General features: G+C 45.4%; 1 protein-coding gene across 2 annotated transcripts in view; it reads left to right on the top strand.

The window, feature by feature from the left end:
• The window catches only part of LOC112238597 (protein jagged-1b), a 162,985-nt gene that overhangs the window by 87,470 nt on the left and 60,515 nt on the right, over window positions 1–15,000 (top strand). For both annotated transcript variants that reach the window (XM_042305797.1, XM_042305798.1), the window contains exons 11-14: window positions 1,551–1,597; window positions 8,999–9,172; window positions 9,987–10,137; window positions 14,113–14,277. In XM_042305797.1, coding sequence (XP_042161731.1) covers window positions 1,551–1,597; window positions 8,999–9,172; window positions 9,987–10,137; window positions 14,113–14,277 — 537 coding nt within the window. The remainder of the gene's footprint in view (window positions 1–1,550; window positions 1,598–8,998; window positions 9,173–9,986; window positions 10,138–14,112; window positions 14,278–15,000) is intronic.

The raw sequence follows: 15,000 nt of genomic DNA, 5'->3' as shown, positions 1-15,000 counted from the left end.
TGTAGCTCTAGAACACCTGCCTCTGTAGCTCTAGAACACCTGCCTCTGGGGATCTATAACACCTGTCTCTGTAGCTCTAGAACACCTGCCTCTGTAGCTCTAGAACACCTGTCTATGTAGCTCTAGAACACCTGTCTATGTAGCTCTAGAACACCTGTCTATGTAGCTCTAGAACACCTGTCTATGTAGCTCTAGAACACCTGTCTATGTAGCTCTAGAACACCTGTCTATGTAGCTCTAGAACACCTGTCTATGTAGCTCTAGAACACCTGCCTCTGTAGCTCTAGAACACCTGTCTATGTAGCTCTAGAACACCTGTCTATGTAGCTCTAGAACACCTGTCTATGTAGCTCTAGAACACCTGTCTATGTAGCTCTAGAACACCTGCCTCTGTAGCTCTAGAACACCTGTCTATGTAGCTCTAGAACACCTGCCTCTGTAGCTCTAGAACACCTGTCTATGTAGCTCTAGAACACCTGCCTCTGTAGCTCTAGAACACCTGCCTCTGTAGCTCTAGAACACCTGTCTATGTAGCTCTAGAACACCTGCCTCTGTAGCTCTAGAACACCTGTCTATGTAGCTCTAGAACACCTGCCTCTGTAGCTCTAGAACACCTGTCTATGTAGCTCTAGAACACCTGCCTCTGTAGCTCTAGAACACCTGTCTATGTAGCTCTAGAACACCTGCCCCTGTAGCTCTAGAACACCTGCCTCTGGGGATCTATAACACCTGTCTCTGTAGCTCTAGAACACCTGTCTCTGGGGCTCTATAACACCTGTCTCTGTAGCTCTATAACACCTGTCTTTGTAGCTCTAGAACACCTGTCTCTGGGGCTCTATAACACCTGTAGTAGGACACTACATAAGGACTAGGATTCACAGGGTAGTAGGGCACTACATGAGGACTAGGATTCACAGGGTATTAGGACACTACATAAGGACTAGGATTCACAGGGTGGTAGGACACTACATAAGGACTAGGATTCACAGGGTAGTAGGACACTACATAAGGACTAAGATTCACAGGGTAGTAGGACACTACATAAGGACTAGGATTTACAGGGTGGTAGGACACTACATAAGGACTAGGATTCACAGGGTAGTAGGACACTACATAAGGACTAGGATTCACAGGGTGGTAGGGCACTACATAAGGACTAGGATTCACAGGGTAGTAGGACACTACATAAGGACTAGGATTCACAGGGTGGTAGGACACTACATAAGGACTAGGATTCACAGGGTGGTAGGACACTACATAAGGACTAGGATTCACAGGGTAGTAGGACACTACATAAGGACTAGGATTCACAGGGTGGTAGGACACTACATAAGGAATGGGATGATTCCTTTAAGGGGGGGGCACTTTATTTTACGGAGGGTGAACAATTCATTACTACATTATCACAGACAAAGTTGATTATCTTGTTTAATACGTGCTAGTAGATAACAGGGGATACATCATCTTTGGTTTCCTGTGTATCTTGATTATCTTGTTTAATACGTGCTAGTAGATAACAGCTGATACGTCATCTTTGTTTTCCTGTGTAGATCTCAACGACTGTAAAGACCAGTGCCACCACGGAGGAACCTGCATGGTATGTTGTCTCTCCCTCTCTGCATCTCCAGCTCTCTCTACAATTAATTTCAATTCAAGGGGCTTTATTATCATGGGAAACATATGTTAACATTGCCAAAGCAGGTGAGGTAGATAATATATAAAGTGAAATAAACAATAAAAATTAACATTAAACATTACAAAATAAATCAATGTAAATATGGATTGTATTTACAATGGTGTTTGTTCTTCACTGGTTGCCCTTTTCTTGTGGCAACAGGTCACACATCTTGCTGCTGTGATGACACACTGTGGTATTTCACCCAGTAGATATGGGAGTTTATCAAAACTGGGTTTATTTTCTAATTCTTTGTGGATCTGTGTAATCTGAGGGAAATATGTGTCTCTAATATGGTCATATATTGGGCAGGAGGTTAGGAAGTGCAGCTCAGTTTCCACCTCATTTTGTGGGCAGTGAGCACATAGCCTGTCTTCTCTTGAGAGCCATGTCTGCCTACGGCGGCCTTTCTCAATAGCAAGGCTATGCTCACTGAGTCTGTACATAGTCAAAGCTTTCCTTAATTTTGGGTCAGTCACAGTGGTCAGGTATTCTGCCGCTGTGTACTCTCTGTTTATGGCCAAATAGCATTCTAGTTTGCTCTGTTTTTTTGTTAATTCTTTCCAATGTGTCAAGTAATTATCTTTTTGTATTCTCATGATTTGGTTGGGTCTAATTGTGTTGCTGTCCTGGGGCTCTGTAGTGTGTGTTTGTGTTTGGGAACAGAGCCCCAGGACCAGCTTGCTTAGGGGACTCTTCTCCAGGTTCATCTCTCTGTAGGTGATGGCTTTGTTATGGAAGGTTTGGGAATCGTCATGAATCTGTGTGAACACTTGTTTATGTTTTTGTCTTTTTGTCCTGGTTTCTTTTCCTTCCACAAACTCATTTACAGCTTTAAAATAAATATCAAACTTTTGTAAAGCATTTCTTCTGTGGAAGCTGAACACCCTGTTGGGTTGTAAAGTTGTTCTGGAATTCCTCAATAAAATGAAATATAAGGAATGGAGGCAGAGGGTTGGAGAGGGGAGGGAGAGGGTTGGAGAGGGGAGGGAGAGGGTTGGAGAGGGGAGGGAGGGAGAGGTTTGGAGAAGGGAGGGAGGGAGGGAGGGTTGGAGAGGGGAGGGAGAGGGTTGGAGAGGGTTGGAGAGGGCGGAGGGAGGGAGAGGGTTGGAGGGAGGGTTGGGAGGGAGGGGGAGGGTTGGAGAGGGAGGGAGGGAGAGGGTTGGAGAGAGGGAGGGAGAGGGTTGGAGAGGGGAGGGAGGGAGAGGGGGGAGGGAGGCAGAGGGTTGGAGAGGGGTGGTAGGGAGAGGGTTGGAGAGGGGAGGGAGGGAGAGGGTTGGAGAGGGGAGGGAGGGAGAGGGTTGGAGCGGGGAGGGAGGGAGAGGGAGGGAGGGAGAGGGGAGCGGGTGGGAGGGAGAGGGTTGGAGAGGGGAGGGAGGCAGAGGGTTGGAGAGGGGAGGGAGGGAGAGGGGAGGGAGGGAGAGGGTTGGAGAGGGAAGGGAGGGAGAGGGTTGGGAGGGAGGGAGGGAGGGAGAGGGTTGGAGAGGGGAGGGAGAGGGAGGAGAGGGAGGGTGGGAGAGGGTTGGAGAGGGGAGGGAGGGAGAGGGGTTGGATAGGGAGGGAGGGAGAGGGTTGGAGAGGGGAGGGATGGAGAGGGTTGGAGAGGGGAGGGTGGGAGAAGGGTTGGAGAGGGGAGGGAGGGAGGGAGAGGGGAGGGTGGGAGAGGGTTGGAGGGGGAGGGAGGGAGAGGGTTGGAGAGGGGAGGGAGGGAGGGAGAGGGTTGGAGAGGGGAGGGAGGGAGGGAGAGGGTTGGAGAGGGGAGGGAGGGAGGGAGAGGGTTGGAGAGCGGAGGGAGGGAGGGAGAGGCACGCAGGGCGAAGAGAGGGAGGGGGAGTCATTGGGTTCAGTGGGCTTGGTAACTAAGGAAAGGGGAGAGGGAATAAGAGGTAGAAGGGTATAGACATTGAGGGACGGGGAGAGAGAACTCCATGACCACAGTAGATTCAATTACCGTAAACATTATTGTGTTGAGTGTGAGCCAATGTGTTGATATGATTGTTGAAGGATCTGTGATTCTGTTCCTCAAACTGTTATTGTCCCGTCTTCTCCATTGTCTTGTTATTGTCCCGTCTTCTCTATTGTCTTGTTATTGTCCCGTCTTCTCCATTGTCTTGTTATTGTCCCGTCTTCTCTATTGTCTTGTTATTGTCCCGTCTTCTCTATTGTCTTGTTATTGTCCCGTCTTCTCTATTGTCTTGTTATTGTCCCGTCTTCTCTATTCTCTTGTTATTGTCCCGTCTTCTCTATTGTCTTGTTATTGTCCCGTCTTCTCTATTGTCTTGTTATTGTCCCGTCTTCTCTATTCTCTTGTTATTGTCCCGTCTTCTCTATTGTCTTGTTATTGTCCCGTCTTCTCTATTCTCTTGTTATTGTCCCGTCTTCTCCATTGTCTTGTTATTGTCCCGTCTTCTCTATTGTCTTGTTATTGTCCCGTCTTCTCTATTCTCTTGTTATTGTCCGTCTTCTCTATTGTCTTGTTATTGTCCCGTCTTCTCCATTGTCTTGTTATTGTCCCGTCTTCTCTATTGTCTTGTTATTGTCCCGTCTTCTCTATTCTCTTGTTATTGTCCCGTCTTCTCCATTGTCTTGTTATTGTCCGTCTTCTCTATTGTCTTGTTATTGTCCCGTCTTCTCTATTCTCTTGTTATTGTCCGTCTTCTCTATTGTCTTGTTATTGTCCCGTCTTCTCCATTGTCTTGTTATTGTCCCGTCTTCTCTATTGTCTTGTTATTGTCCCGTCTTCTCTATTCTCTTGTTATTGTCCGTCTTCTCTATTCTCTTGTTATTGTCCCGTCTTCTCTATTCTCTTGTTATTGTCCCGTCTTCTCTATTCTCTTGTTATTGTCCGTCTTCTCTATTCTCTTGTTATTGTCCCGTCTTCTCTATTCTCTTGTTATTGTCCCGTCTTCTCTATTGTCTTGTTATTGTCCCCTCTTCTCTATTGTCTTGTTATTGTCCCCTCTTCTCTATTCTCTTGTTATTGTCCGTCTTCTCTATTCTCTTGTTATTGTCCCGTCTTCTCTATTCTCTTGTTATTGTCCCATCTTCTCTATTGTCTTGTTATTGTCCCGTCTTCTCTATTCTCTTGTTATTGTCCCGTCTTCTCTATTGTCTTGTTATTGTCCCGTCTTCTCTATTGTCTTGTTATTGTCCCCTCTTCTCTATTCTCTTGTTATTGTCCCGTCTTCTCTATTCTCTTGTTATTGTCCCATCTTCTCTATTCTCTTGTTATTGTCCGTCTTCTCTATTGTCTTGTTATTGTCCCGTCTTCTCTATTCTCTTGTTATTGTCCCGTCTTCTCTATTCTCTTGTTATTGTCCCGTCTTCTCCATTGTCTTGTTATTGTCCCGTCTTCTCTATTCTCTTGTTATTGTCCCGTCTTCTCTATTGTCTTGTTATTGTCCCGTTTTCTCTATTGTCTTGTTATTGTCCCGTCTTCTCTATTCTCTTGTTATTGTCCGTTTTCTCTATTCTCTTGTTATTGTCCCGTCTTCTCCATTCTCTTGTTATTGTCCGTCTTCTCTATTGTCTTGTTATTGTCCGTCTTCTCTATTGTCTTGTTATTGTCCCGTCTTATCTATTCTCTTGTTATTGTTCTGTCTTCTCTATTGTCTTGTTATTGTCCGTCTTCTCTATTGTCTTGTTATTGTCCCGTCTTCTCTATTCTCTTGTTATTGTTCCGTCTTCTCTATTGTCTTGTTATTGTCCGTCTTCTCTATTCTCTTGTTATTGTCCCGTCTTCTCTATTGTCTTGTTATTGTCCCGTCTTCTCTATTGTCTTGTTATTGTCCCGTCTTCTCTATTCTCTTGTTATTGTCCCGTCTTCTCTATTGTCTTGTTATTGTTCCGTCTTCTCTATTGTCTTGTTATTGTCCCGTCTTCTCTATTCTCTTGTTATTGTCCCGTCTTCTCTATTCTCTTGTTATTGTTCTGTCTTCTCTATTGTTGTTATTGTCCCATCTTCTCTATTCTCTTGTTATTGTCCCGTCTTCTCTATTGTCTTGTTATTGTCCTGTCTTCTCTATTGTCTTGTTATTGTTCCGTCTTCTCTATTCTTTTGTTATTGTCCCGTCTTCTCTATTTCTCTTGTTATTGTCCCGTCTTCTCTATTGTCTTGTTATTGTCCAGTCTTCTCTATTCTCTTGTTATTGTCCGTCTTCTCTATTGTCTTGTTATTGTCCGTCTTCTCCATTCTCTTGTTATTGTCCGTCTTCTCTATTCTCTTGTTATTGTCCCGTCTTCTCTATTCTCTTGTTATTGTTCCGTCTTCTCTATTGTCTTGTTATTGTCCCGTCTTCTCTATTCTCTTGTTATTGTTCCGTCTTCTCTATTCTCTTGTTATTGTCCCGTCTTCTCTATTCTCTTGTTATTGTCCTGTCTTCTCTATTGTTGTTATTGTCCCATCTTCTCTATTCTCTTGTTATTGTCCCGTCTTCTCTATTGTCTTGTTATTGTCCTGTCTTCTCTATTGTCTTGTTATTGTTCCGTCTTCTCTATTCTTTTGTTATTGTCCCGTCTTCTCTATTTCTCTTGTTATTGTCCTGTCTTCTCTATTGTCTTGTTATTGTCCCATATTCTCTATTCTCTTGTTATTGTCCCGTCTTCTCTATTCTCTTGTTATTGTCCTGTCTTCTCTATTTTCTTGTTATTGTCCTGTCTTCTCTATTCTCTTGTTATTGTTCCGTCTTCTCTATTGTCTTGATATTGTCCCGTCTTCTCTATTCTCTTGTTATTGTCCCATCTTCTCTATTCTTGTTATTGTCCGTCTTCTCCATTGTCTTGTTATTGTCCCGTCTTCTCTATTGTCTTGTTATTGTCCGTCTTCTCTATTGTCTTGTTATTGTCCCGTCTTCTCTATTGTCTTGTTATTGTCCCGTCTTTCTATTCTCTTGTTATTGTCCCGTCTTCTCTATTCTCTTGTTATTGTCCCGTCTTCTCTATTGTCTTGTTATTGTCCGTCTTCTCCATTCTCTTGTTATTGTCCGTCTTATCTATTCTCTTGTTATTGTCCCGTCTTCTCTATTCTCTTGTTATTGTCCCGTCTTATCTATTCTCTTGTTATTGTTCTGTCTTCTCTATTGTCTTGTTATTGTCCCGTCTTCTCTATTGTCTTGTTATTGTCCCGTCTTCTCTATTCTCTTGTTATTGTTCCGTCTTCTCTATTGTCTTGTTATTGTCCCGTCTTCTCTATTCTCTTGTTATTGTCCCGTCTTCTCTATTCTCTTGTTATTGTCCCGTCTTCTCTATTGTCTTGTTATTGTCCCGTCTTCTCTATTCTCTTGTTATTGTCCCGTCTTCTCTATTGTCTTGTTATTGTCCCGTCTTCTCTATTGTCTTGTTATTGTTCCGTCTTCTCTATTGTCTTGTTATTGTCCCGTCTTCTCTATTGTCTTGTTATTGTCCCGTCTTCTCTATTCTCTTGTTATTGTTCCGTCTTCTCTATTGTCTTGTTATTGTCCCATCTTCTCTATTCTCTTGTTATTGTCCCGTCTTCTCTATTGTCTTGTTATTGTCCCATCTTCTCTATTGTCTTGTTATTGTTCCGTCTTCTCTATTCTTTTGTTATTGTCCCGTCTTCTCTATTTCTCTTGTTATTGTCCTGTCTTCTCTATTGTCTTGTTATTGTCCCGTCTTCTCTATTCTCTTGTTATTGTCCCGTCTTCTCTATTGTCTTGTTATTGTCCCGTCTTCTCCATTCTCTTGTTATTGTCCCGTCTTCTCTATTCTCTTGTTATTGTCCCGTCTTCTCTATTCTCTTGTTATTGTCCCGTCTTCTCTATTGTCTTGTTATTGTCCCGTCTTCTCTATTCTCTTGTTATTGTCCCGTCTTCTCTATTGTCTTGTTATTGTCCCGTCTTCTCTATTGTCTTGTTATTGTTCCGTCTTCTCTATTGTCTTGTTATTGTCCCGTCTTCTCTATTCTCTTGTTATTGTCCCGTCTTCTCTATTCTCTTGTTATTGTTCCGTCTTCTCTATTGTCTTGTTATTGTCCCGTCTTCTCTATTCCCTTGTTATTGTTCCGTCTTCTCTATTCTCTTGTTATTGTCCCGTCTTCTCTATTCTCTTGTTATTGTCCCGTCTTCTCTATTGTCTTGTTATTGTCCTGTCTTCTCTATTGTCTTGTTATTGTTCCGTCTTCTCTATTCTTTTGTTATTGTCCCGTCTTCTCTATTTCTCTTGTTATTGTCCCGTCTTCTCTATTCTCTTGTTATTGTTCCGTCTTCTCTATTGTCTTGTTATTGTCCCGTCTTCTCTATTCTCTTGTTATTGTCCCGTCTTCTCTATTCTTGTTACTGTCCCGTCTTCTCCATTGTCTTGTTATTGTCCCGTCTTTCTATTCTCTTGTTATTGTCCTGTCTTCTCTATTGTTGTTATTGTCCCATCTTCTCTATTCTCTTGTTATTGTCCCGTCTTCTCTATTGTCTTGTTATTGTCCTGTCTTCTCTATTGTCTTGTTATTGTCCCGTCTTCTCTATTTCTCTTGTTATTGTCCGTCTTCTCTATTCTCTTGTTATTGTCCTGTCTTCTCTATTTTCTTGTTATTGTCCTGTCTTCTCTATTCTCTTGTTATTGTCCCGTCTTCTCTATTCTTTTGTTATTGTCCCGTCTTCTCTATTTCTCTTGTTATTGTCCTGTCTTCTCTATTGTCTTGTTATTGTCCCATATTCTCTATTCTCTTGTTATTGTCCCGTCTTCTCTATTCTCTTGTTATTGTCCTGTCTTCTCTATTTTCTTGTTATTGTCCTGTCTTCTCTATTCTCTTGTTATTGTCCCGTCTTCTCTATTCTCTTGTTATTGTCCCATCTTCTCTATTGTCTTGTTATTGTCCCGTCTTCTCTATTCTCTTGTTATTGTCCCGTCTTCTCTATTCTCATGTTATTGTTCCGTCTTCTCTATTGTCTTGTTATTGTCCCGTCTTCTCTATTCTCTTGTTATTGTCCCGTCTTCTCTATTCTTGTTATTGTCCCGTCTTCTCCATTGTCTTGTTATTGTTCCGTCTTCTCTATTGTCTTGTTATTGTTCCGTCTTCTCTATTGTCTTGTTATTGTCCCGTCTTCTCTATTGTCTTGTTATTGTCCCGTCTTTCCATTCTCTTATGGGTATCTCCTGTTATTGTTCTCTAATGAACCCTTTATAGTTGTCTCTAATGAACCCTTTATGGTTCTCTCTAATGAACCCTTCATGGGTCTTCATGGGTCTCTCTAATGAACCCTTTATTTTTGTCTCTAATGAACCCTTTATGGTTCTCTCTAATGAACCCTTTATGGTTCTCTAATGAACCCTTTATGGTTCTCTAATGAACCCTTCATGGTTGTCTAACAGGACTTGGTGAACGGGTACCGCTGTGTATGTCCTGCGGGTTACTCTGGAGACCACTGTGAGAGAGATGTGGATGAATGTGCCGGCGCTCCCTGTCTGAACGGCGGGCGATGCCAAGACCAGGTCAACGGATTCACCTGCCTCTGTCTGGCCGGGTTCTCTGGACATTTCTGCCAAGTGAGCATTGTGCAATGCTCAAACCCTTCCCCATTCCCATTCCCCTTCCGACATACTGCTTACTAACTAAGGCATCAAACAGAAGAACACATACTAAAATAGGGAGGGACTACCTAGAATTTTCCAAAAAGAAACACTTGAAAAGATTTTCCGTTGCAAAATGTTTGAAAACATTTGCTATTGCATGCCCTGATGAACACAACTCTAGATTGCTTTAGTTCTGGTTTGATTGGCCGGTCTTCCTCCTCTGCCCTCAAACCACCATTACTGTTGTTCACTGATGTTTAATGTCAAGGCTTTGTAAAGCTGATCTCCAGGCTGCTTCTCTGTGTTGGAGACATTCCTCAAAGTTTCAACCCAGACTCTCTGAGGAAGTCAATTATGTCTCCGACTTCTTTCCCCTCCTTCCTTCTCTCTCTGTGTGGGTGGTTATTGGCTGGCTCCTATCGGGAGGATGCTGTTGGCTGGGATGATATGTTAGATATTAGGTCTCACTCTCTCTCTGTCTCTCTCTGTCTCTCTCTGTCTCTCTCTGTCTCTCTCTCTCTGTCTCTCTCTGTCTCTCTCTGTCTCTCTCTCTCTCTCTCTCTGTCTCTCTCTGTCTCTCTCTCTCTCTCTCTCTGTCTCTCTCTGTCTCTCTCTGTCTCTCTCTCTGTCTCTCTCTGTCTCTCTCTCTGTCTCTCTCTCTGTCTCTCTCTGTCTCTCTCTGTCTCTCTCTGTCTGTCTCTCTCTGTCTCTCTCTCTCTGTCTCTCTCTGTCTGTCTCTCTCTGTCTCTCTCTCTGTCTCTCTCTGTCTCTCTCTCTCTGTATCAAGTTGGATATAGACTACTGCTTCGCCAACCCCTGTCAGAACGGTGCTCTATGCTTCAACGTGGCTAAAGACTACTACTGTGGCTGTTCAGAAGACTATGAGGGAAAAAACTGCTCTCACCTCAAAGACCACTGTCACACCACCACGTGCAAAGGTACCCCCTTCTCTCCCTCTTCCCCCTGCTCTACCTCTTCCTCCTCTTCCTCTTCTCTCCCTCTCCACCTCCTCTGTCTTCTCTCCCCCTCCCCTCTTCTCCCTCTCCCTTCCCTCCCCCTTCTCCCTCTCCCTTCCCTCCCTTCTCTTTCTCCCTTCCCTCCCCCCCTTCTCCCTCTCCCTCTCCCTTCTCTTCTCCCCTTCTCTCCCTCTCCCTTCTCTTCCCCTCTTCTCCCTCCCCCTTCCCTCCCCCTTCTCCCTCTCCCTTCCCTCTCTTCCCCTTCTCTCCTCTCCCTTCCCTTCTCCCTCTCCCTTCTCTTCTTCCCCTTCTGTCTCTTCTGTCTCTCCCTCTCCCTTCTCTTCCCCTCTTCTCCCTCTCCCTTCCCTCCCCCTTCTCCCTCTCCCTTCTCTTTTCCTTCTCCTTCCCCCCCCTTCTCCCTCTCCCTTCCCTCCCCCTTCTCCCTCTCCCTTCCCTTCTCCCTCTCCCTTCTCTCTCCCCTTCTCTCCCTCTCCCTTCTCTTCCCCTCTTCTCCTTCTCTCTTCCCTCCCCCTTCTCCCTCTCCTTCCCTCCCCCTTCTCCCTCTCCCTTCCCTCCCCCTTCTCCCTCTCCCTTCCCTCCCCCTTCTCCCTTCTCCCTTCCTCTCCCTTCCCCCTCTTCTCCCTCTCCCTTCCCTCCCCCTTCTCCCTCTCCCTTCCCTCCCCCTTATCCCTCTCCCTTCTCTTCCCCTTCTCTCCCTCTCCCTTCTCTTCCCCTCTTCTCCCTCTCCCTTCTCTTCCCCTCTTCTCCCTCTCCCTTCTCTTCCCGTCTTCTCCCTCTCCCTTCTCTTCCCCTTCTCTCCCTCTCCCTTCTCTCCCCTCTTCTCCCTCCTCTGCCCCCCTTCTCTTCCCCTCTTCTCCCTCTCCCTTCTCTTCCCCTCTTCTCCCTCTCCTTCTCTTCCCCCTTCTCCCTCTCCCTTCTCTTCCCCTCTTCTCCCTCTCCCTTCTCTTCCCCTTCTCTCCCTCTCCCTTCCCTCTCCCTTCTCTTCCCCTTCTCTCCCTCTCCCTTCTCCCTCTCCCTTCCCTCCCCCTTCTCCCTCTCCCTTCTCCCCCTTTCCCCCCTTCTCCCTCTCCCCTTCCCTCCCCTTCTCCCTCTCCCTTCTCTTCCCCTTCTCTCCCTCTCCCTTCTCTTCCCCTCTTCTCCCTCTCCCTTCTCTTCCCCTCTTCTCCCTCTCCCTTCCTCTTCCCCTCTTCTCCCTCTCCCTTCCCTCTCCCTTCTCTTCCCCTTCTCTCCCTCTCCCTTCCCTCTCCCTTCTCTTCCCCTTCTCTCCCTCCCTTCTCCCTCTCCCTTCTCTTCCCTCTTTTCCCTCTCCCTTCCCTCTCCCTTCTCTTCCCCTTCTCTCCCTCTCCCTTCCCTCCCCCTTCTCCCTCTCCCTTCTCTTCCCCTCTTCTCCATCTCCCTTCCCTCTCCCTTCTCTTCCCCTTCTCCCCTCTCCTTCCCTCTTCCTTCTCTTCCCCTTTCCCTTCCCTTCTCCCTTCTCTCCCTTCCTTCCCTCTTCCCCCTTCTCCCTCTCCCTTCTCTTCCCCTCTTCTCCCTCTCCCTTCCCTCACCCCTTCTCCCTCTCCCTTCTCTTTCCCCTCTTCTCCCTCTCCCTTCTCTTCCCCCTCTTCTCCCTCTCCCTTCCCCCCCCCCCACACACACACCTCTCCCACAGGAGATATACCTACATCTGTGTTCACACACGGGCTCTCCTCAGCTTTCCTATAATAACCACTAATGATCAATGCCCTACTAACACATTGTTTCCAACCAGTCGTGTGTGTGTGTGTGTGTGTGTGTGTGTGTGTGTGTGTGTGTGTGTGTATTTCCAACCAGTGTGTGTGTGTGTGTGTGTGTGTGTGTGTGTGTGTGTGTGTGTGTGTGTGTGTGTGTGTGTGTGTGTGTGTGTGTGTGTGTGTGTGTGTGTGTGTGTGTTTCCAACCAGTCTCCACTCTGAATTATCCTCAACACAGTTCTGGCAGAAGGTTGATAGCACTGTCTGAAACACACACACACACACACACACACGACATGGTGGGTTCTGTCTGTGTTCTCCTTAGGAACGACATGGTGGGTTCTGTCTGTGTTCTCCTTAGGAACGACATGGTGGGTTCTGTCTGTGTTCTCCTTAGGAACGACATGGTGGGTTCTGTCTCTGTTCTCCTTAGGAACGACATGGTGGGTTCTGTCTGTGTTCTCCTTAGGAACGACATGGTGTGTTCTGTCTGTGTTCTCCTTAGGAACGACATGGTGGGTTCTGTCTGTGTTCTCCTTAGGAACGACATGGTGGGTTCTGTCTGTGTTCTCCTTAGGAACGACATGGTGGGTTCTGTCTGTGTTCTCCTTAGGAACGACATGGTGGGTTCTGTCTGTGTTCTCCTTAGGAACGAACTGGTGAGTTCTGTCTGTGTTCTCTTTAGGAACGACATGGTTCCTACGGATTTGGTTGGATCTAATGGTGTTGCTGTCCTGGGGCTCTGTAGGGTCTGTTTGTGTTTCCTTAGGAACAGAGCCCCAGGACCTGTCTGTGTTCTCTTAGGGAATCTTCCTCCAGGTTCATCTCTCTGTAGGTTATGGCTCTGTAGGGTCTGTTTGTGTTTGTGAACAGAGCCCTAGGACCAGCTTGCTTAGGGGAATCTTCTCCAGGTTCATCTCTCTGTAGGTGATGGCTTTGTTATGGAAGGTTTGGGAATCACTTCCTTTTAGGTGGTTATATGATTTAACGGCTCTATCCTGGATTTTGATATTTAGCAGGTATCGGCCTAATTTTGCTCTGCATTATTTGGTGTTTTACTTTGTCCACAGAGGATATTTTTGCACAATTGCATGATGAGTCTCAATTTGATGTTTGTCCCATTTTGTGAATTCTTGGTTGGTGAGATCTATTTGAGATTTTTAGGTTTGATAGGGAAGCTGAGAGGTCAAATATCCTGTTTAGGTTTTCTACTGCTAAGTTCACACCTTCACTATTACAGTGGAACATTTTGTCCAGGAAGTTGTCTAGAAGGGAGTGAATTTATTGTTACCTAATTGTTTTTTGGTAGGTTTCCACACTATATTCCTTCCATCTACAGCATTTCTTAATATTATTCAGTTCCTTTGGCTTTGATGCCTCATGATTGAGTATTTCTCTGTTCAAGTGTGATTTTGCTGTGATCTGATAGGGGTGTCAGTGGGTTGACTGTGAACGCTCTGAGAGACTCTGGGTTGAGGTCAGTGATAAAGTAGTCTACAGTACTACTGCCAAGAGATGAGCTATAGGTGTACCTACCATAGGTGTCCCCTCGAAGCCTACCATTGACTATGTACATACCCAGCATGCGACAGAGCTGCAGGAGTTGTGACCCGTTTTTGTTGGTTATGTTGTCGTAGTTGTGCCTAGGGGGACATATGGGTGAGGGAATGCTGTCACCTCCAGGTAGGTGTTTGTCCCCCTGTGTGCTGAGGGTGTCAGGTTCTTGTCCGGTTCTGGCATTTAGGTCGCCACAGACATGTCCCTGGGCCTGGAAATGATTGATTTCCCCCTCCAGGATGGAGAAGCTGTCGTCATTAAAGTATGGGGATTCTAGTCGGGGGATATAGGTAGCACACAGGAGGACATTTTTCTCTGTTGAGATCATCTTTTCATGGAGGGGGTTATAATAGCCCAAACTGTTGGGACGCTGCAGAGAGAAGTTGACTGATAGGATGTAACGACTTCAGACGGGTCCCAAGATGCCTGTGGGGCCTGTGGGGCCTGATATCATGGATGGTCAGTCCTGTATAGCCTCATAACATGGTTATAACTATAATGTTGATACCATGGATGGTCAGTCCTTGCATTCATAGCTCTTTTCAGGGCCGTCCCTCAGGTTTTTACCAAATCAGAGGTTGTTTCATTCAAGGACTGCTTGAAATCACTATCAGTAATCTCTGCTTCCATGCGTGTACAAAATGCCCCCGCCCCCCCCACCCCAACAGTGATTGACAGCTGCACGGTTGCCGTGGGATCCAACAGTACCCCTGGAGGAGAGCGGTACATCTCCTCCAACGTGTGTGGTCCTCACGGACGCTGTCGGAGCCAGGCTGGAGGACAGTTCAGCTGTGACTGTCAGGAGGGCTTCAGAGGCACATACTGTCACGAGAGTAAGACATGACAAAGAGCATTCATAGAGGATTCGTAGGCCTACATAGACCTGCATAGACCTACATAGACATTACATTGACCTACATAGACCTACATAGACATTACATTGACCTACATAATGTGCTTGACGTTTTCCAGATTGAATGACCTTCATGTCTTAAAGTAATGATGGACTGTTGTTTCTCCTTGCTTATTTGAGTTGTTGTTGCAATAATATGGACTTGGTCTTCTACCAAACAGGGCTGTGTTCTGTATACCACCCCTACCTTGTCACAACACAATTGATTGGCTCAAACTCATTAAGGAAAGAAATTCCACAATTTAACTTTTACAAGGCACACCTGTTAATTTAAATGCATTCCAGGTGACTGCCTCATGAAGCTGGTTGAGAGAATGAGGTAGTGCCAAGAGTTTGCAAAGCTGTCATCAAGGCAAAAGGGTGGCTATTTAAAGAATCTAAAATATATTTTGATTTGTTTAACACTTTTTTGGTTAATACATGATTCCATGTGTTATTTCATAGTTTTGATGTCTTCACTATTATTCTTCAATGTAGAAAATAGTCCAAATAAAGACAAACCCTGGAATGAGTAGATGTGTCCACACACACACACACACACACACACACATACACACACACACACACACACACATATATATATATATACACACACAAGTATACACATACACATGTATACACACACACACCCACACACACACAC

This window comes from Oncorhynchus tshawytscha, linkage group LG25 (assembly GCF_018296145.1).
Source record: "Oncorhynchus tshawytscha isolate Ot180627B linkage group LG25, Otsh_v2.0, whole genome shotgun sequence".
In the NCBI taxonomy this organism is placed as follows: domain Eukaryota; kingdom Metazoa; phylum Chordata; class Actinopteri; order Salmoniformes; family Salmonidae; genus Oncorhynchus; species Oncorhynchus tshawytscha.
The sequence above is the reverse complement of the archived record's forward strand: the minus strand, read 5'-3'. Positions and strand labels throughout refer to the sequence as shown.